Source organism: Barbus barbus, assembly GCF_936440315.1.
Source record: "Barbus barbus genome assembly, chromosome: 8".
Lineage (NCBI taxonomy): Eukaryota > Metazoa > Chordata > Actinopteri > Cypriniformes > Cyprinidae > Barbus > Barbus barbus.
Genome location: NC_136736.1, coordinates 30,027,943 through 30,048,896, shown reverse-complemented (window position 1 = coordinate 30,048,896; position 20,954 = coordinate 30,027,943). Strand labels below are relative to the sequence as shown.

At 37.6% G+C, this 20,954-nt stretch overlaps 2 protein-coding genes across 2 annotated transcripts; both read right to left on the bottom strand.

Annotated features, from left to right (window-relative positions):
* Positions 1-690: 690 nt before the first annotated feature.
* Positions 691-12,035, bottom strand: LOC306873592 (ephrin-B2a-like). The gene is made up of 5 exons (XM_079423008.1): positions 11,579-12,035; positions 8,417-8,706; positions 4,439-4,531; positions 3,959-4,072; positions 691-3,327 (listed from the first exon to the last, which is right to left on the bottom strand). Exons 1-5 carry the CDS (start codon positions 11,689-11,691, stop codon positions 2,930-2,932), a joined length of 1,008 nt encoding a protein of 335 aa, XP_079279134.1. The 5' UTR covers positions 11,692-12,035; the 3' UTR covers positions 691-2,929.
* Positions 12,036-13,244: 1,209 nt separating this feature from the next.
* Positions 13,245-20,928, bottom strand: LOC306873460 (arginine and glutamate-rich protein 1-B-like). The gene is made up of 4 exons (XM_079422771.1): positions 20,314-20,928; positions 17,718-17,943; positions 16,731-16,814; positions 13,245-14,178 (listed from the first exon to the last, which is right to left on the bottom strand). The coding sequence occupies exons 1-4, from the start codon at positions 20,640-20,642 to the stop codon at positions 14,014-14,016; spliced, it is 804 nt and encodes a 267-aa protein (XP_079278897.1). The 5' UTR covers positions 20,643-20,928; the 3' UTR covers positions 13,245-14,013.
* Positions 20,929-20,954: the final 26 nt, after the last annotated feature.

The following is a 20,954-nucleotide window of genomic DNA, read 5'->3' as shown; positions in this document are numbered from 1 at the left end:
TTCTTCCGGATATGCGAGTTCAGCTGTGCTCTCTCTGATTTAATGATGCATTGTGTGTTGCAGATGATGTATTTCACTCATTGTAAGTAGTTTTTAGGTAAAGAGTGTGGAACAAAAACTTTCAAGATATCCATACTTTGGTGCAGGAGCAAATGGCAGAATATGGGTTATTAAAGGCATAGTTACCCAAAAATTTAAATGGCATTGCCACTAAATATATTGCTGACCTTTTAATTCCTTATCAAAATTCAAGAAACTTGAGATCTTCAAAGCAGATGATTCTTTATGTTCCAAAAAACGAGATTAAAATTGAAAGGTGATAGGGCCTTTTCAGTGGCTTATGGAACCCTCTCCCAATGCATATTAAATCTTCCCCATCTGTGGATGCTTTTAAGTCTAGATTGAAATCTTACCTTTTTAGTAGAGCTTTTGGAGTCGATTAGAGGGATCAGGTTTTACATTTTAATGTTGAATTAATGTTGTTGTTGACTTTTGTTTTTGTGACTGTATGTAATGATGCTGGAAAGCATTTTGGTCAACGGCAGTTGTTTTAAATGTGCTATAGAAATAAAAATTGTATTGTATTGTAAATGCATATTTGATTTGTGCGCTATGTATGTGCATTGATCAGTGTTTAATATGTGAATAAAAGCTTAAATAAAATCTTCAGTGCCTCTTCAGAAGACTTGACCACTTCATTCATATTTTTTATTTTGCAAGCTCTTTGAAGCGCCAACGTTTTGGATGAAAAACAGAAATCTGTCAGGTTTTGTTAAAAATACCTTCATTTGTTTCTCGAAAATGAATGAAACTCTTATAGGTTTTGATTGGCATAAAGGTGAGTAACTGATGACTGAATTTTCATTTTTAGGTGAACTAACCCTTTAAATGCCAAATAAAACAATTCAGAGATGGCGAATTATATGTATATGTATTGTTACACAATATTTACTCATATTTTACCCAGATAGTTCAAATCAGAAAACATCTCAAATGACGCAAAGAAGAACCTAACACACCAAATTGTCAAATTGGACTAATATGAGCCGCTTAAGCATCTTGGTTGACATTTTGGCTGGCCGGTAATAGAAACCACATCAAACAAACACACAGAGACCTTCTGACCAATTTCCAGACATTGCAAGCATATTCATAATCCTGAGTGCAAGAAACTGACGTTCGTGTTTCAATGATTGAGGAGATGAGAAAAATACATTTTGCATTTGCAAAAAAAAAACATCAGAAATGAGTACATTCCAGGATGCAGGATTTTGTAAAATGACAGAAGTGTTTCTTTTGGCCGAATGTGACAGGCAGCTGGCTTGACTTGTAGATTTACCACCCCATTGTTCTGTCCCTCCATAACAAAACACACCGTTTCCTGTTCTGCTCCATCCATGCTTAGTATTCAGGGTGGAATATTGTTTGTAACGTTAGAGGGGAGAGGAAGGACTACAGATAATGTGCTGTGGAAGGTTAGAGGTCTTTATCGGAGTCTGTAAGAAAAAGCGCAAATGCGGTGTCAGAACGTGTGTGTAGCCGGGATTGTGTGAGACGGTTAAGTGTGTCTGAGGTCATGAGGTAGGAGTGCTTCTTTTGAAATGCATCACACTACACTCTCCACCGTGGGAGAGGGATGAATGTCCTGTGACCCTATGCGTCATTTGGAAATGAAACCAAATGGTATGTGCTTCCTAAATAGTCGCCAGGGACATGAAGAACCTAACGAGTGGACAGTCTTCTTTCTGATTTGTTTTTGATTATTGGTCCAAAGGTAGTTGAAAGTTGCAATCTATGTATCATCTTCCTCTGATTTTTTTAACAGTAGTGCTTTTAGATATTAAGTCAAGATTTGTGTTTTGACTTTGAGGCCACTTATTTTATTTGAACAATAGAAATCAATTTTGTGAACTTTTCATTCATTCAAACAAAACTAAAAATTAAAATAAAATAAGAGCAGCACAAGCGACTATGGTGGATCATTTCATTCAACCTTGTCAGCCATCTGGAATGTGAAATTCCTTCAACACACTATTGGCTAGAATCAACAAACAAGTTTAACAAATGCAAGATTTCAAAAAAATGTCCATTATATCCAACAAGTCACTTCACGTCTGCTGAAGTATCTGAACAAAATCAAGCGGACATTCGATGATGAAACAATGCATGAGCAATGTCCAGAGTCACACAAAAAGCATAATTTCAATGCTTGGCTATTGTATTTACATTACCAAGTCAACAAAGGATCTTTCTGTATGTTGATCTTTAGTTTTGTTTGTTTGCTGTTTGAATAAATGTTTGAAAAGTTATAAGGAAATGGGGATAAAAGAACCACATGCGTTTTGGACCACACCGGCTTGCACGTCAACAGCATAAGGGCCACAAATGTCTGAACTGACACGTAATATGCATCCATCAGGCCAGCTTTGGGATGCAAACAGTTAATATCAGCTTAAATTGCATCGGATGGACTCAAATACATTGACGAATTGCAAAGTACAGGAATAAAGGCCGCTTCTCGTGCACAAATTAAGATCTGGGAGTTTAGAAACATCAAAATAAGCAAAAAACAATAAATTAAAAAAGTCTTGTATTTTTGTAACAAAATCAGTTGGTAGTCTCATGTTTATTCAGCATGACTTTGTGTTCATCTGTAAGATGAGGCTTTGAAAGTCATCCAGTTTTCCATGTTAAGGTATAAACAGAAGAGCAAATTCCCATGTGCACCAGCATCTAATCCAGAATCAAGTCTCAAAACCAAGTTCTTCTGAATTAAACAACACTTCAGCCCTTCTGGCATCCAGCTAATAGAGCTAAACCATCTGTAACAACCATCTGAGCGTCAGAGAGGCATCAAAGCGCTGATGTCCATCATTTGAAACAGAGCCGGTCGGCTTTTGCGTGTCCGTGGCTTGTTGTCCATTCTCTGTCAAACTTTGTAGTAAATGTTTGCAGGATTTTGCGGTGGCATTTCTTGGACGATATAGACAGGGTGGCCATAGTCACCACTGACCTTCTCGTAGTGCGGGCAGTACATGCTTCCTGAGGTCCGCAGCGGGAAGATGATGTCACTCGGCTCAGAGCCGTTATTGTTGCTGCCGCCACTGGCAGCACTTTCGCGTTTGGGCAGCGTGTTTAATGGCAGCTGGGCGGAGCACTGGGCGGAGTGTTTCTGATGACGCCGATGCAGCAGTGCTACCAGAGCGATGATGATGATGATGAAGATGACAGCACCAGATGCAACGCCAGCAAACAGGGCTACTTCAGATCCAGCGGCTCCTACAGACTCTCCGCTCTTGCCTCCGGACTCACCATTCTGCATGGGGTCTGGGGAACGAGAAAGAATGGGGAGTTTATGATCAGATTTAGTTTATTATTTGTTGGATTAAAACACAATGATTGTGAAAGTAAAATAACCAGCTTTACACATGTACATCATTTAAAATCATGAGAACAAATTAGGATATGCATGCCCATGTTAAACTGACAACATTTAATTGTTTTTATTTATTTATTTTGTATATAAATCTGCACCTGTGATACATATCCAAAAAATGTATAATTATTTATTTTACATTATTACACACACAAATCCGTGGTGAAAAATTAACATTTTGACATCTGAGTTAATTAATTAATATAATTAATTATTATACTATTTAATATTATAATATAACATATTATATATTGTATTTTATATCATATTTAATTTCTTATCATTCCTTTATTTATTTAGATTTTAGTTTTGGGGTAATAGTGGATTTTTATGATTCATGACTTTTTATATTTATTTATATTTAATTATTTTAATAATTTATTAATTATTATTGCATTTTATGCTCTAACATAGTGTATATTTTAATATAAAATATTGTTTACTAAATATGTTTAATATTAAGTTTATTAATATCATTTATGACATTTAGTGAGATTTACCCTTGTATACATCAATACTTACCAACTCTGTTGACAGCATCGGTTTCTTTGCTGAAGGTGTTTTGGTCCTTACTCTCAGGGTATTTTGGAGGATATCTAGTTGGATAGTTTTTTGCTGAGAATGAATCTGTAGGACCTAAAAAAAAAATGAGAGAATTAAATATTAACAGACAGCAACTAGTGGAGCAAAGCAGTACAAAATGTTCAGCGAACTGAAAAACTGATCATAATATCGGACCACCCTTACAACTCCTTGGCTTCTAGGCATTATGCCCCAGGTTTTGAGAGAGAATTTAATGAATTGGCGTAAAGCTGCAAGTATCTCCCCACAAGCCCAAAGAAGGGACAGCTGGCATCGCCACAGGAAACAAGCTCACATGACATTTCAATTACACGCTGAGGCACACTAGCATGGACACCCACTACAAGACCAGTGACATGAAAGACTGTTATGGAAGCAGTGATCTTCATCGATGCAGGTGTAGGTATGGGTGGTACTCACTCTGTCCAACTCGCAGGACCAGCTTCATAGATTTGGTCTTACAAACACCGCCATCGTGGTTGTCCAAACCTTCAAAAGTGCTGTTTGATGTGGCTGAAAGAGGGAAGAAAAACTGTTTTCATAATTTTGTTCAAAAAAAAAAAAAAAAAGAATACAATAACATCACATAAAATGTGTACAGAACATGTCTGGATCACATTTTTCCTAATGAAAGCAATGTGGCATTATCATGTATGAAAGCCCGTAATTATAAAACTCGCAATTACCGTTTTTTATTTAGTGGCAGAAATTAAAGCCCATTTTCTGACGTTTTTTCTCGCAATTGTGAGTTTGCATCTCACAATTTGGACTTTTTTCTCAGAACTGCATGATATAAACACAATTCCGAGTTATAGTTGGATTTAAACTTGCAATTGTGAGAAATAAAGTCAGAATTGCGAGATAAAAAATCTCAATTCTGACGTTTTTCTCGCAAATTCGAGTTTGTATCTCACAATTTTGACTTTATGCAATTCTAACTTTATCCTCAGAATTGTGAGATATAAACTCGCAACTACGAGAAAATTGTGAGATAAAAAGTCGCAATTTACGTTTTTTGATTTTTTTATCCAGTGGCAAAAAACGGGCTTCAATATGTTATTTATATGATAATTAAGAAAAACAATTATATCTATCAATTCTCACTATAACAATCATGCAAAATTTCATTTTCATTTCTAGAATGCAACAAAAATTATATTCAGTATATAACTGTAGTAATTACATACAAAAAACCATTAAAATTTGGTAATTATAAAGGTCTTAACACATCATTTGCTGCATTGCTGCTGTTATACAGTAAAAAAAAAATATTTTTATTTTGCATCAGCATTATGCTGATTATTATAAAATAATGTGAATCTAATAATAATCAACTTTGAGAATAATGAGAACTACATCTTAGTAGTGAAACATCCATAATAAAAGCATTTTCAAAGCAATATAAAAAATGAAAACTAGAAACGTTTCAATTCAGTTTTCTAAAGCAAAATCAATTCTGGGATTGTTTTTTTTTTTGTTTGTTTTTTGATGCCACATTTCTGATGCTGAATATTTAAAGCCCATCATCCATCTTAAAAACTTCAACATGCCACCGTATTATTCTTTCCTCTCGGGACCCATTTCTCTTCCAGTCCTGTATATGTATTTGGCCATATAAGGTTTAGCAGCACTAAGTGAGCTAGTTTATGACCGGGTCAGCTTTCCGCATGCGTCCTCACAGGTGCTTTAAAACCTTTCAAGTGGTCCTTGCGGACATTTGAGTCATGTGTTCATCAGTCACTTTGCATGCGTACGCAGAAGGTGAAGAAGGTTCAGCTTGCTCGTACAAAGAGAAAATCTTAGTTTCGCCAAAGCTTCTTAAAAGCTTCTGTTTATTTGCCAGTAAATCTCTACAAGGGGCGCGCTCGCACTCACGTGCACGCTAATTTAGAAACTCCTCATACTGTGAGTAATAACCGCAGCGTAATCACACAGGTTTGAATTTTACAGAAACTAAGCATATTACCAAAGCCTTTTCACATCATTATCACAGAATATCAAGGATTTGCTTTGGCCGTCAATCCACGGCTAGTGGAGTGGCTTGGTCGAGCGATTTAAATGCCATTGTGCCTGCGCACCCATGCTGTGTCTTCTGATAGCGGAGCTAAAAAATTCAATTGGGCCGTAATCTCTCTTTCACTGCGAGGATTAAGACCAATCCCACATGAACAAATGGACTTCCCCTCCAAACTGCTTAGGGCACAGAAATAACCGAGTGACCAGAGAGTGAAAGGGCAAGAGAATGGGGGGAGAAAGCCAACCAAAGAGCTAAGGAGAGAAAAACAGAGGGGGAGAAGAGAGCAAGAGAGAGAGTGCTTTTACCCAACATGTCCAAGTTCCCTTCAACCCTTCCCACATTCATCTGCAGCGGCCGCTCTAGATGTGACCCGACTCTTCGGCTTGAATGAAGCCCGCTCATTTCCTAACCACAACAAGCACATTCAGCGCCTCGGGCCAGCGCAGCTCAGCCAGTCACGAAGCCAGCGACCAAGCAACAAAGTGGAGGTGGAAAATTGAAGTTGCGCGCATACAATAAAGCAAGTGTATCCAAGCAGATGTTATGGTTTCTGCGGGTTATTTTTAGATTTTTGCAGACATTAAGAGACCTATCTATCCTAGAGATCATATTTTAACCACATATCCACATAGAAACATATCCTGTCTGTATGTCTAGAAGAAATGCTAATTATTTGCTGATGATGTCTTTTACTGATTGCGTAGGTATTTAGCCCCTTAACTGCCCCCCCCCCCCCCCCCCCCTTTGAAAACAGACGTGAAAGTACACTATTTAAGAAAACTAGTAACAAAAGTTATAATAAATAAAAGTAATGTTTATTTCGAACATATTTTAGAGGAAAGTAGAAAGATTATATTGAATATACGAGGTTTAATTGAATTTATATGTTTGTGTCAGATAAACACGTTGAGCTTGTGGGTATATCAGCCAATAAAAATGACAAAATTAGGAGCAACCATTAACGTACTGTATCAAAAATCAATTAATTAAAACATATTCATTGTTATAAAACCTCAATGTCTCTCAATAAACTCTCTATAAAACTTTAGGGTTGGTATGATTTTTAAAAGACGTCTTTTATGCTCACCGAAGCTGCATTTATTTAATCACAAATACAGTAAAAACAGCAATATTTAGAAAAATTGTTACAATATAAAATAACCATTTTTATTTTTAGTATATTTTAAAATGTTATATATTCCTGTGATGCAAATCTGAATTTTTAGCATCGTTATTCTAGTCGTGAGTTTCATATGATCCTTCAGAAATCATTCTAATATGCTGACTTGTTGCTCAAGAAGCATTTATTATTATTATCAGTGTTGAAAACTTGCTAAGGTTGTATAAACTGATCACTTTTTTTAGGATTCTAGTTAGAATAGAATAGAAAGTTCATAGGAACAGCATTATTTGAAATAGAAATCTTGTGTAACATTATAAATGTCTTTTAATCAACGTCTAATAACTTCAATCAATTAAATGCAGCCTTACTGAGTAAAAGTATTAACAAAAAAAAAATCCTACTGAACCCAAACCTTTGAACATCAAGTCTTTTCAACATGCCTAAAAAAAAGTTCTCTTCCTCTCATTTTGTCAACTCTCACACACATCTCAGTTACATGAACACGTTCTGACATTTGCATGCACACAAGGCGCACACACACACACAGCCACAGAGGTAAGTCTTTTTAGAATCATTTAGGTCAGATATCCATGTCCCTCGGGCTACAGGCCAAGCTGCCTTGAAAAATCACATCAAACCGATCCGTCTCATACTGGCAAAGGATTGAGGGATTTGGAGCGTGTAAATCTTAAAATCACATAAACGGCCATTAAGGAATGTGCCAACTGAATAAGGGTAACCCCTTTTAACGATAACCCCTTTTTCGAAGTGGTCGAATGATACTAATGACATCCATGTAAAGGGCCATCAACAAGTCTTCCTTCCCAGAGAACACTGAACATTTGTGACGTTTCCATCCCCGGAGGGGAAGAGGACAAAAATAGGCTTGGGAAAACTACATTTTTAGTAACCTAAAAACTGATGAAAGCTAAACAATATAATGACTAATGATATCTTTATGTCTATAGCAAAGACATCTTGTGTGGTAAACACACTTGCTAATGGATTTAACACATTTCCATTAACTATAAACTTGACTTGTTCACTATTTTTGGAGGGCTTCACTAGTCAGTCGCCTTCCCAGACGAAAACATGGAAAAGATATCTTGGGAGACAATGCCGGAGGCTGAAATTCCCACGGGTGGGATCAGTTCTGAATTTGGCTCCTAAACATTGTTACAGCTGCCAACGGAGGTGAAAAACGATCATGAATCAGCACCTGAGGTAAATTCATGAGTAAGCATGGCAGTAAACTTACAGATGATGTGATAGTCCTTTCCTTTGTAGAACTCCAGGCCCCACAGGTTGGGGCTGAACTCTTGAAACTTGAAGGTGAACTTCACGTCCTGGTCTGGCTTGTCACAGTTGAGCAGTGACATGTCGCCCTTAGTGACTCGACAGGTCTCAAGTTGTTCTTTGGGAACAAGATAGACCCGAAAGTATTCAGTGTTCGTCTGCTCAGTGGAGCCTGGCTTGATTCTTGGACACACAATGTCCATTTTGTCTCCGATCTGAGGGTATAGTACTACACCCCTTCCTGGGACAAACCTGTAGGGAACACGGTGATGTTAAACATCTTATAGAGTTACAGAAATGGGAACAACATACTGATTAGCATGCATAATAATGAATCAATTTTCTATAGTTTATTTATTAGGCGTGAGAACCTTAAAAGTTGATGTAAAATGTATTATGTTTGGATATCTAATAAATGTATCCTCACAGCAAAACTATTAAATATTCAAAGCTTGTTGTTTCTTCAGGTAATTGAATTAATCAATTGGGCATTGGCTTCATTAATGTCTATTAAGAGTCAAGTCTAGATCCAATCCTGTATCCGGAGTAAAACAAAAGATGACATTTTGAACATTTTTCAAAATACATTTATTCTAAAACAAGCAACTCAATGCAATGGATTGAGACAAGCAATTTCCTTTGGCTAATTTCAAGAGTTCTGTCTTGAAGCAGAATGCATCTAAAGCATTTGGGATCTTGGCTTACTTACACATTTTTTGACTAATGTATGCAACTTTGCAGTCTTATGTTTTTCCTCATTGCATACTTCTCTACTCTGTAATGCATTTGCACAATTAGCAATCGCTCACTCATGACCGCTTGCTGGCAATCCTTTCCTGCCCTTGATGTTTATTACAACCTCACTGTATCACCTATTTCAATGTCCACTTGTTGTAAAAGCGTTCTGATATTGACCTTTCAATTATTTGCAGATTCTCATATTAATCTGATTTCTCATTAAACACACAAATTCCATTGTAAACAGGCCACTGTGTGCATTGGATTTGTCCTTTCTTTTCTAAATCTGCCATGACAAAGTTAGACATGGTGTTTAGGGAAGCATGGGAGAGAATAAGACCATAAGGCAGAATAAAAGAGTCACTTTCTAAGACTAGCTTCCATCCTCATAAAGTCATTAAGAGATGGAAAGAAAGGGACCCTCGAGCTTCTGCTAGGGCTCCTGAGAAGACAGGAAGCTTTAGTGCCCCTCCTCCGCCCCCTGCAGTACCGACTTCTGTGTGGCTCAAACCGGGTTGGGGGTTGAACTGTGCCTTCATCCCGGCGCACCTTTTGTCTCCAAAGCTCTGGGACAAAGATGACCCACTGAGCTACTGGAACTCATGAAAACCGATTACAACCTGCGCAAAGCTCCACTACACTACAGCTTAGCATCTTAAAGGAACGTTATCCTGCATCTAAACAAAACTGGTCTATTTGAATACAGGTTCACCGCTGTGAAGAAACAGCCACCAAATCGACTGCTTTCACTTGAGTGGCCAGATTGTGAAATAAAAAAATAAATAAAAAAATGGGAAATTTAAGTGCATTTTTGGTGAAATTGCTTCATGAATATTAATGTTAATAACATTTGTCAGGAACGTTGACCAAATAGCAAGACCACACTACGTTAGGAAGAGAGTGTGTACTACTTTGGCAGCTGAGAAAACACTAGGCTGGGTGTTTCGATCTCAAAAAGTAGCACTTACCCTAGTTTAGCAACTATTTGTCCCGACACAGAAAGGTGTGGTGGGGAACAGATGTATAGACCTCGGAGACACACTTCACAGTGGAAAAAAAGGAGCTCAGGCAACAGATCTCTCTATGGCAATCAGCGAGAGGCTGTAATCCACTCTTCAATTTAACATTTCTCATCTTATAATCAGTCCTAAATTTAGGCTGTGGCTCAGCACTCTTACACGATATTAACCATGATGTAAGGTCTCCACAAGTTTGATTGCTCTAAGTGCAGATTCATTCTGAACCTTTTCCTCAGCAAATACCAGGGTTCATGGATTTTGCAAGACATGTCAACCTCACCATATAATTTCTACAAAACATTGCATTTACCTGCAATTTTTGACAGGGCACACACAGGGTAATTCCTTAAATTATGTAAATCAACAAATTTACAAATAGTGGGAATGGCTATAAGGTGGAAGTTTGTTTTGGAAAAAGTTTATACAGCGGTCGCCGTTCAGCTTCATTCTGCAAATGAAAGTACTTGCATCTCAATGTTGCTGCCAATAAAGCATCATTGTAACTAATACCCTGCAGTCTGGAAAGGTGGGTGGTCCTCCAACAAAGTGCCGTGGATTACGAATATGTTTAGTGGGCTGTCTTGTGTTTAAATGACTATGACAGGGTAATAAAATCAATAGAGAAATCAGCAAATTAAAAACTGTAAAAGAAAGTGAAATTACAGATACACTTAAAAAATGAATGGTTCTTCGGTTGCTACACCTTCAGAACACTCAGGTACCATTTTTGGTTCTTGAGGTTTCTGTGTAGTAGCCTACTTTGAAGATTAGAAAAATCATATAACATTATAGGGTCATTCCTACCAATCAGCAACGGTTTCCTTAAAGTCCTAGTACATATTTTGCCTTTGAATGACATTTGGATCTGTGGTTCAGATATCAACTTATTTCTCAATTGTATTACAGTTATACTAACACTTGTTTATTAAAAAATAGTGGCATATTCCAACTTGTACTAGCAACATTTTAATTTTACTAGTATGAATGGTAATTAAGCCTTTCCAACTAGTCATTACATATGACAAGAAAATACACTACTGGAAACTAGTGGACTAACTGGAATAGACACTAGTGTCAGAAAAGGGTATTAGTAAAGTACAACTGGAACAATAACTAATACAGGTACACTGAACCACAGAATTTGTTACCAGTTACAATGAAACAGTTACGTGTCACAATTGGGACAGTAATGGTTATTAAAGTACTCTAGTTTCTATGGCTATACAGTGAGTATTTATTCCAAAACTATAAATAGTCACAGTTAGGCTACTTACTAATAGCCACTAGTAAAAAATAAATAAAATAAAAATAGAATAGAATAAATGTTAAAGCTACTTTAAAGCTTTTTTCATTTTAAGTGCACTTACTTGGTGTTCGAAGTATTCCAATATATTGATTCTAAAACTGTTGATCGAGCCAGTTTTACTCGACAAGCAACCATGAAAAGACCTAATATATAACTCCACATAGTTGTATCCATTGCGATGCAATGTCCAAATTTGATTATAACTGTGAGAGATCCACAGGCGCTAATACGAGAAGAATCCGATGCTGCTGGTCGCTCTCATCTGATGGAAACGCGTTTGATTTCGAAACGAAATAAAACAGACCTCCTAAAATAACAGCTCAATCGCAACTGGCACTCTAAAGGACAAATTTAACAAAACGGTGTGTGATAATCCATCAGGTTCTTTAGACATTGGAATGTTTTAACACGCATCCTCCGGGAAACAGTGCAGGCTCCGTGGATGGATGTTGCCGAGGTCTAATCTAAAGGCAGTATCAGTGCTTCTCCTGTTCCTCTGCCAGTGTTGGAGTGCCCTCAAGACGTGCTCAGAGACTTCAGGACGACCCAGTGTTGCTTAGACCCCGCCCACATTACTCTCGATTGGATGACGCTGAATGAGTGACGAACTGAAGGCTAAACTGGAGTCTAGAAACAGTACTTCTTTATCAAACGTTAGGCTTCCACCTGAGTTCACCTGAGGCGCAAAACAGCGTCTAAATCATTTCAATACAGTGGTTTTAAACCGGGAGGCCGCTAAACACTTGGCGAACTCCATTTATTAAAATAAATGAGCAATTTCTTCCCGTCAACAGAAATAAAAGGTTAGGATGAGTAAATTAAGATTTATAATCACTCCTTAGAGATATTATATATATATATATATATATATATATATATATATATATATATATATTTTTTTTTTTACAAAAGCCAATTTAGCGGAGTTTTAAGTAAAAAAAAAGATTTACACAAAGACTGAAAATTACTAGTATAGGCCTACTTACGATATTTTTATTTCTGGATACATTTTGTACTTATATATATATATATATATATAGGCTAGGCATGGCGTCGTGTTTGAAATCAAATAACTAATCTTTTATTTTAATCTAAACCGGTATGGATGCTTGTAATAAAGGCATTTCCCACGATATTAATCCGCTGAGTCAAGTAAAGCTCAACAAGTCTATTACTCACACGGGTGTGGCTTATTTCGTCAACCAATTAATGTTTTGGGGAAAAACAAAGTTCTCAAAATTATAGCTTCCCTTACATGACACATAAATTAATAATTGAAACCTTTGTTCGATGGCCCGGCCAACATTGGTTTATTATCCTTCGCATGTTTGGACAATAATCAAAAGAAAAACTAACAGGTAAGAGATAATTGAATGTCGACTGGTGTTAGGTGTGATGTGTTTGCACTTCTTTCGTCTGGTCTGCCTTGAATCATTTGTGTATTTGCGCTTTGGGCTTGAGCCGACCTTACAGAGCTGTCAAACACCCTATTAATTAGGCTGCGGATTTAAAGCATTGGGTGATGATGACACCCTGACCTCAAATAAACCCACTTTGAATTGTTTGTCCCACGCTTTCCATATTCTTACAACTAGCTTTCGTGACAGACAAAACACCTCAAATGCATATTACTCCTATTTGATTTTAAATAATTGATTTTGTATGCATAATTGTGCTTAATCTAATCCTAAAAACTACACAAGTTAATACAAACATGCAAGCAAACGTCAGAAACAAGACATTGATGGATTTATTGGAGATTCTTGACATGTTCTTGATAGGTGGGTCAAATATTCAACCACAAACACTAATTCTGGCCAATCAGCAACCTTTCACTCGATCACCTCTAAAAGCATCTCATCACTGACATGCAACGAGCAGGTACCCTTTATTACAGCATCACTTTACCTCTTGAATATTCAATTGTTAACGTGGAAGTAAAAGTGATAAAAGGAGGTTATTGTTGTTTTATGACGCTTCTTGGTTGGACTGGTTACCATTGAACCCATAGTGGTCTGTGCTATTCAAAATAGAGGGATGGGATTCCAGTTCAAGCTATTTCCCTGTCAATCTTTCCTTCTAATTAGTTTACACTATGAAAAAACTATTAAAAAAAATACAAAATAATTCAATCAAATCAGCCAGGAAAATCTGTTGAGGCCTTGAATTAGTGAAATCAGAAACCATTTGGATGACTGAGCAGGTCAGGCCAGGCCTTTTTTACCCTATACTCGTACAATGCACCGAATGCGTTTGCAGAGATTACATGGAGGACAAGTGAAGGTGATCTTTACAAGAGTCAGTAATACAAAACAAGACAGGTAAAACAGGAAAAAACTGAAGGGTATCTGACAAATCTGATTGTTCCCCTTGTTCTGAGAATCTGAAACACACCACACGAGACCTATGAAGAAGACCTTGCGCTGCAGCACAAACGCCTCACACGGAGAGGTGGTCTGGAGAAAGTCTGAACAAATCCTGGCCACATTGTTTTCATCACTCAGAGGCCTTTAAAGAGAAAGAAAGTTTAGGCCTCGACTTCCCTTTCCCCAAAATGATCTTCTGTTCTTCTTTCTGCTGTTTCTGTCGCTCTTGCTCCAACTTCATACGCTCCTCGTGAATTTTCCTCTGCTCTTCAACTATTCGTAGTTGTTCCTCTGCCTGTAGGACAGAAAAAGTGGAGTTAATTAGGAGCTAGATATTAAGGTGTGAACAGAACTTTGGCTGATCCCTAAACATCCACAGCATCGCCATCTTTGAATGGTCATCTTTTATCATACATGCAATAAATTGTTTGCAGTCAAACAAATTACATAAATATAAAGTACAATCTAAGACTATTCATTAGTAGTCGACTGATGTATCATTTGATTTTTTTTATTTATTTTTTTATCGACAATGGCTGATAAGTTTTTCTGTTTGGCTGATGTTTCAGACTTTTATTTTGACAGTATGTGAGACTTTTATTTTGACAACACTTAGAATGCCAGTTCCTGAGTCCCATTCACAGACTTACAAGATCACTGAGTTCACGAATGTTTACTTTCTTTATATTTATATATTTTTTCAACTATTTCTTTGTGAAAATAATAAAACCAAGTTAACATCTAAAAAAAAAATTATTTTGCAGATGTATTTTTTAATATACATAAATGGAAAGTATTCCACTGGGCCAATTTCAAAGACTAACACGGATATGTGATGAAGACTTTAATAACCTCGCTAGGGATATGACAGATCATTTTAAACAGAGGGCATATCAAAAAAAGAGTGGTTGATCAGGCTTTGAATAAAATGACAATTACAACAGGACGACCTACTAAAAAAAATAAAAAAATAAAAAGCAAGAAGAACAGCTCAGCATGATCATATTTTGTGATGGACAATAGTACTGTTCTGTGTATAATCAATAGGAACTGGGGGATTATTCAAAGTGATCTGAGTTTGTGAGTTTTTCAAGAACCTCCAATTGTGAGCTACTGAAAGGTTCCCACGATCAAGGATAAAGTTGGGAAAAGTTATTTGCCTGCTATGAAATGGACAATTTGGTTGGACAGAGGAATGCAAGGGATGTTTGAGTGTGGACACTGCAATCACTGTGACAAAGAATTTCAAACTCAATCATTTGTAGATATCTTATATATTAAATTAGATCCTTTATGAATTGTAAAAGCACATATGTAATCTATAGGCTTCAATGTTCTTGTAATCGTTTCTGTGGGGGTGAAACTAAGCGTAGACTGCAAGACTGATTATGGGATCATAAAAATGTAATTCGCACAAGAAACAAATATTACTATATGGCAGTGCATTATGCATTGGTTCATGATTCTAATCCATCGACTTTAAAAATCATTGGTTTGGAAACAGTAACTGGATCTATTAGAAAGCATGAAAGACTACAAAGACTTTTACAAAGGGAAGCTTTTTGGACATTTCAGTTAAAACTACCATATTTCCTGGGTCGAATAAAGAACTAAACTTACTTCATTTGTGTAAAACCATTACTAGTACGATTTATTTTTAGTTTTTATTATTATTATTGTATTTTTTACCATTTTACTATTATTTATTTAATTTTTTTTACGTCCCCCCCCTGTAATGGTTCTTTAGATTTTTCCACTTGTCAGATTTTTAGTCATTTTCAATGTTTCTTTTGAAAAGGAAAGGATGTGACGTGTGGCCAAGTATGGTGACCCATATTCGGAATTTGTGCTCTGCATTTAACCCATCCAAGTGCACACATAGTAGTGAACATACACCCAGAGCAGTGGGTAGTCATTTATGCTGCGGTGCCCGGGGAGCAGTTGGGGGTCCGGTGACTTGCTCAAGGGTCTCATCTCAGGCGTAGTATTGAGGGTGGAGAGAGCGCTGGACATTCACTCCCCCCACCTACAATCCCTGCCAAACCTGAGACTTCAACCCCGTGACCTTTGGGTTACAAGTCCGACTCTCTATCCATTAGGCCACAACTGCCCCCTTGTGATAGCCATAACGTGAATCTTTAAACTTTTTTGGACTAGAAGAATTACCTTGGATTACTTTCTTATAATAGTTTCAACCATAGAGCACCTTCTGTGATTACTTCATGAGGTCATTCCAGCAAGTAGCACTTAAAGATTTTCCTCTACAATCTTATTTTTTTTCCATATTTATTCATTTTCTAATTATGGGACAGACTGCATCTGTCAGATCACTTTCATGTGCTGACAGATGAATCTTGACCTTTATGGCTTGGAGTTGAGAGGATCCCTTCCCTTATATAAAAGTTGTTTCATCAGGACCAGAACTAAACCGCAGCCTCTTTTTCTTCTAAAAGACTGCTCTATTGAGAAAGAAAACTCCATAATACAAAACATGTCAAGTAGTGCTTATGCAACATTAATGTTCCACATGGCTACAGACATTCATTCTATATGAGAAGACAACGAGGCCAATCGAGTGCTTGTTAGAAGAGCAAAACAAATGTTTGTTTTTAAGCATTTTAATGGCTCCTCTGCCCTTAATTTCCATCTCTGTTCAAAAGTTTTAGTCTGAAGGATGTTTGAATGTTTTTGAAAGAAGTCTCTTATTTTCACCATTCATGAGAATTAATTTCAAAAATCAGTTAACTTTTTTTCAATTACACAGTACTACCACACCGAATTAACTTTTTTTTTTTACATATATATATTTAAAATGAAAAATAAAATCCCTCTATAAGCGACACATACCAGTTTAGCTTGAGCGTCGGCTATCTTGCGATTGTTCTCCACCAGGATCTTCTCCAGTTCTTCACGCTTTGATTTCTCCTCCTCCTGCAAAGGCAAAGTGCTTCAGTGGAATTGTAGTGACACAAATCAAAAATATTCCCAAAAATAAGTGGCACAACTTGAACAAACAACACGCATGAGTAGATAATGAAGATACATTCAGCTCACCAGACATGGATAAACCTACAGTAAACTTGTCCTTCACTCACGAATAAACAGTTCAGGAATCAGGGTCAAATTGGGAATATGTTCTTTTTTCTTTTCTTCTTTCTTAATCGCACAATGTACCACCAACCAGCAAGGGAGGTTCTTTCAAACCACTGACCTGTGTTTTTGGTACTTCTCTACTTACATAGAAAAAAGGCACACAGTGAATTGCCGTCTGAAGAGCAGTCAGCTCAAATGGTGTATAGGAGGAACAGAAGCGTGAACAACTTTCATCACTTCTAATCGTAAGCATCTGAGAGATAGTGAAGTTCAGGCGAATCGCTACAAAGGCTCATGGAACTCACGGCATGAGCGGTTTTGTTAAGAAAACTGTTAAGGGTGAAATATGAAATTTAAGGATAACAGAACGGTAGCACTATGTCATACACAAAGATACTATGATGAGTGTAAAACTTTGGAATTTCACTTTTAATTTTGAGAGGAAATAGGCTTCAGCCTGTTTAACACCACATACTTCTAAGTCTTGCGTTATGCTTTCACATCGGTAACGTTCCAGCACATAAGCAGCAGCTCCAAACTGAGAATAATTTCATTGCTGGGCTACTATATTGAATATAATAATATAATATTTAAATTGCTTCTATTATACTGGTAATATGGACTGCAAAATATGTGGTGTGAAACAGGCCCACTTCCAACAAAACTACAGGAAATCCTACCCACTGAATCAGCATTAATAAGAACTTGGGATTTTATTTTGCCTGTTCACATGCAAGTTACCTCCCGAGTTTTCTGAGCGGTCAGCTCCGCTTGTCTCTGTTTTTCCAGCTCTTCTAGCAACTGCTTCTCCATGATGCGTTTGGCCTCCTCCACCCGCCGCAACACTTCTCTTTCAATCTCATCCTTTCGTTTTTCAAGTTCCTCCTCCACGCGTTTGGCAACAAGTTCTTCTACGCGCCGCGCAGTCTCCTCCTCAATCAGACGCTCCTCTATCTCCTGCTGTCGACTAAGGAAGACAAGATTAAAGTCAGCGATATCATTCAGTATGAGAAAATTAAAACGTACTAAATGCCAATTATGAAATGACACAAATGACCAACTTTAATCTGTCAGTGTGCACAGAAAATCAAGCGACTACAAAGCATCACCTTATCAGTAGTGGTTCACTTGTATAGGTTTTTTAAAGGCCAACATCAATGTTGAATATTAATTTAATTATTGAAAATCACTTATAAATATTGAAATAGTGAGAAAATCGCCTTTAAAAGTTGTCCAAATTAAGTTCTTATCAATGCATATTACTAATAATTAATTCCTATTTACAGTAGGAAATTTACAAAACATCTTCATTGAACATGATCTTTACTTAATGCCCTACTGATTTTTGGCATAAAAGAAAAATCAATAAATTTGACCCATACAATGTTTTTTTGGCTATTGCTTTAAATATACCCCAGTGACTTAAGATTGGTTTTGTGGTCCAGGGTCACACGTGTTATTGCTTACTTCCCTAAATAGCACAAAACCAAAATATAAATGTAGGCATAATTTATTTATTTATTTGCCAATGTCAGATGAGATAATATTGAAGTATTTAATATTGATTTTTTTTGATGATGTTCATCAAACATGCAGATTGTTGCTCTGAAAACAACAAATATAATAAAATAATAATTTGTTACATTTATATAGCGCTTTTCTGGGTACTCAAAGTGCTTTACATAGAAGGAGGGGGGGTCCTCCTCAACCACCACCAATGTGCAGCATCCATATTGCACCAGAACGCCCACCACACACCAGCTTATTGGTGGAGAGGAGACGGAGTGATGCAGCCAATCAGTGTATGGGAATGATTAGGAGGCCATGGTGGTCAGAGGCCAATGGGGAATTTTGGCCAGCATGCCGGGGTTAAACCCCTACTCTTTTTCGAAGGACATGTTGGGATTTTTAATGACCACAGAGAGTCAGGACCTCGGTTTAACGTCTCATCCGAAAGACGATGCTTTTTACAGTATAGTGTCCCCGTCACTACACTGGGGTTTTAGGACCCACACAGACCACAGGGTGAGCACCCCCTGCTGGCCTCACTAACACCTCTTCCAACAGCAACCTAGTTTTCACCGGAGGTCTCCCATCCAGGTACTGACCAGGCTCAACCCTGCTTAGCTTCAGTGGGCTGCAGGGTGATATAATAAATATCAGATGAAGTGAGTCGTACTGTTTTTATCCAACTTTTGCAGCAATTACAGCAGCACATCTCTCTGGCATAGTGTCAATATATTTCCTGAGAACTTCAACAGTAATGTTATCCTATGCCTTCTACAACTCAAGCCAAAAGCTTTCCTTTGAATGTACAATAGATCTGTCCAGTTTGTTTTCCAACTTGCCCCAAATTTAGTTGATGCGGTTGAGGTCTGGATTTTGAGGGGGCCAGTCCATCATTTTCAATGTTCCACCAGATTTGAAGTTCATAGTTCGTTTTATGGGCATTGTAATGGCCAATTCAACAAAAACAACTGAAATCTCTTAAATATGCAAAGTGTTCAAACAATTTTGGCCACCACTGTATTATATAATAAATATATTATCATGATATTTTAGATATGGTGCAATGGTAATGTAATTTTCCTTGTAAAAGATTGGAGTACAATGCCAATGATATTTGTAATAAAAAAGCACCATATGTGACCCTGGACCACAAAAAAGTTGCACGGGTATATTTGTAGCAATAGCCAACAATATATTGTATTGGTCTAAGTCAGGGGTGTCCTGGAGCACCGGAGCCCTGCAGAGTTTAGATGCAACCCTAATTAAACACACCTGATCCAACTGATCAAGTCCTTCAGGCTTATTTGAAAACTAAATGTTTGTGTGTTGGAACTAAACTCTGCAGGGCCTCCAGGAACTGAGCTTGACACCACTGGTCTAAGTTATTGATTTTTCTTTTATGCCAAAAACCATTAGGATATTAAGTAAAGATCATGGTCCATTAAAATATTTAGTACATTTCCTACCGTAAAACTTACATTTTAATTAGTAATAGCATTGCCAAGCACTTAATTTGAACAACTTTAGAGGCGATTTTCTCAATATTTTGATTTTTTGCAACCTCAGATTCCAGATTTCCAATCAGTTGTATCTCGGCCAAATATTGTCCAATCCAAGCTTATTTATTCAGCTTTCAGATGATGTATAAAACATCTCCCCTTATGACTGGTTTTGTGGTGCAAGGTCACATATAAATAAGTACTATTGCTCTGAAATGAACTTATTTCGTATGTTGGTTCTCCCACAATACTTTAGTAAGGGTCCTCGTGGGCTCACACTGTTCTGGTGATGTTTACATCTGTGACACATGTTTGGGTTTGGTACTCACATTCTCCTCTGTCTCTCCATTTCGAATTTCTTCTCTTCTTCCTCCTTCTTCTGCTTTTCATCCACAGCGCTCCTCTTACTCAACGCCCTGCCGAAGATATCGATTCTCTCTGGCGGAGAGACGGCTCTTTCCCGTTCCCGGCGAGCCGTGGCCGTGTTAGATCTGGACCGAGAGCGAGAACCTCTCTTCCGACTCCGTTTGGGCTCTCGGGACTTCGAGCGCCTCTTCCTCTCTTTGTCCCGGGACCGAGAGCGGCTTCGCTTTTTACTGTGCTTGCTGCTTTTGGTGTGCTTGGGACGGGAAGAGCTGCGGCTCCGCGAACGACCCATTTCAGACGCCGGTAGAGTTCAGTAGCAGTAACCAGGAGACTGAACACCTCTAAAGCATCGGATAGACGAGTGCAAGCACCGGAGCGTCTTTAAAACAAGCTCCCAAACGCACACTTAAGGAATCAGCCCAGGCTGCATGACAATAGCCCTGAAGGCGAAACTCTTGCGTCCAAATTAATTGCTTAACAACAACGTGATCATTTAACTGCACGGTACCATCTTGTATGGTTAAAAAAAAAAAAAAACCAAGATGGAGGACGACTGATCTCAGATCCCAGAATGCAATTTCTTCTTCTTCTTTTAATGTTGCTT

Excerpts from the sequence above, each read along its gene's own strand:
- LOC306873592 (XM_079423008.1), bottom strand. The coding sequence starts at position 11,691 with ATGGATACAACTATGTGGAGTTATATATTAGGTCTTTTCATGGTTGCT. Across the intron at positions 4,073-4,438 it reads GGTCCTGCGAGTTGGACAGA|GTCCTACAGATTCATTCTCA; the intron begins GTGAGTACCACC and ends TTTTTTTTTTAG. Across the intron at positions 3,328-3,958 it reads CGATGCTGTCAACAGAGTTG|ACCCCATGCAGAATGGTGAG; the intron begins GTAAGTATTGAT and ends CTCGTTCCCCAG.
- LOC306873460 (XM_079422771.1), bottom strand. The coding sequence starts at position 20,642 with ATGGGTCGTTCGCGGAGCCGCAGCTCTTCCCGTCCCAAGCACACCAAA. Across the intron at positions 16,815-17,717 it reads CCGCTCAGAAAACTCGGGAG|GAGGAGGAGAAATCAAAGCG; the intron begins GTAACTTGCATG and ends TTGCCTTTGCAG. Across the intron at positions 14,179-16,730 it reads CCGACGCTCAAGCTAAACTG|GCAGAGGAACAACTACGAAT; the intron begins GTATGTGTCGCT and ends TCTGTCCTACAG.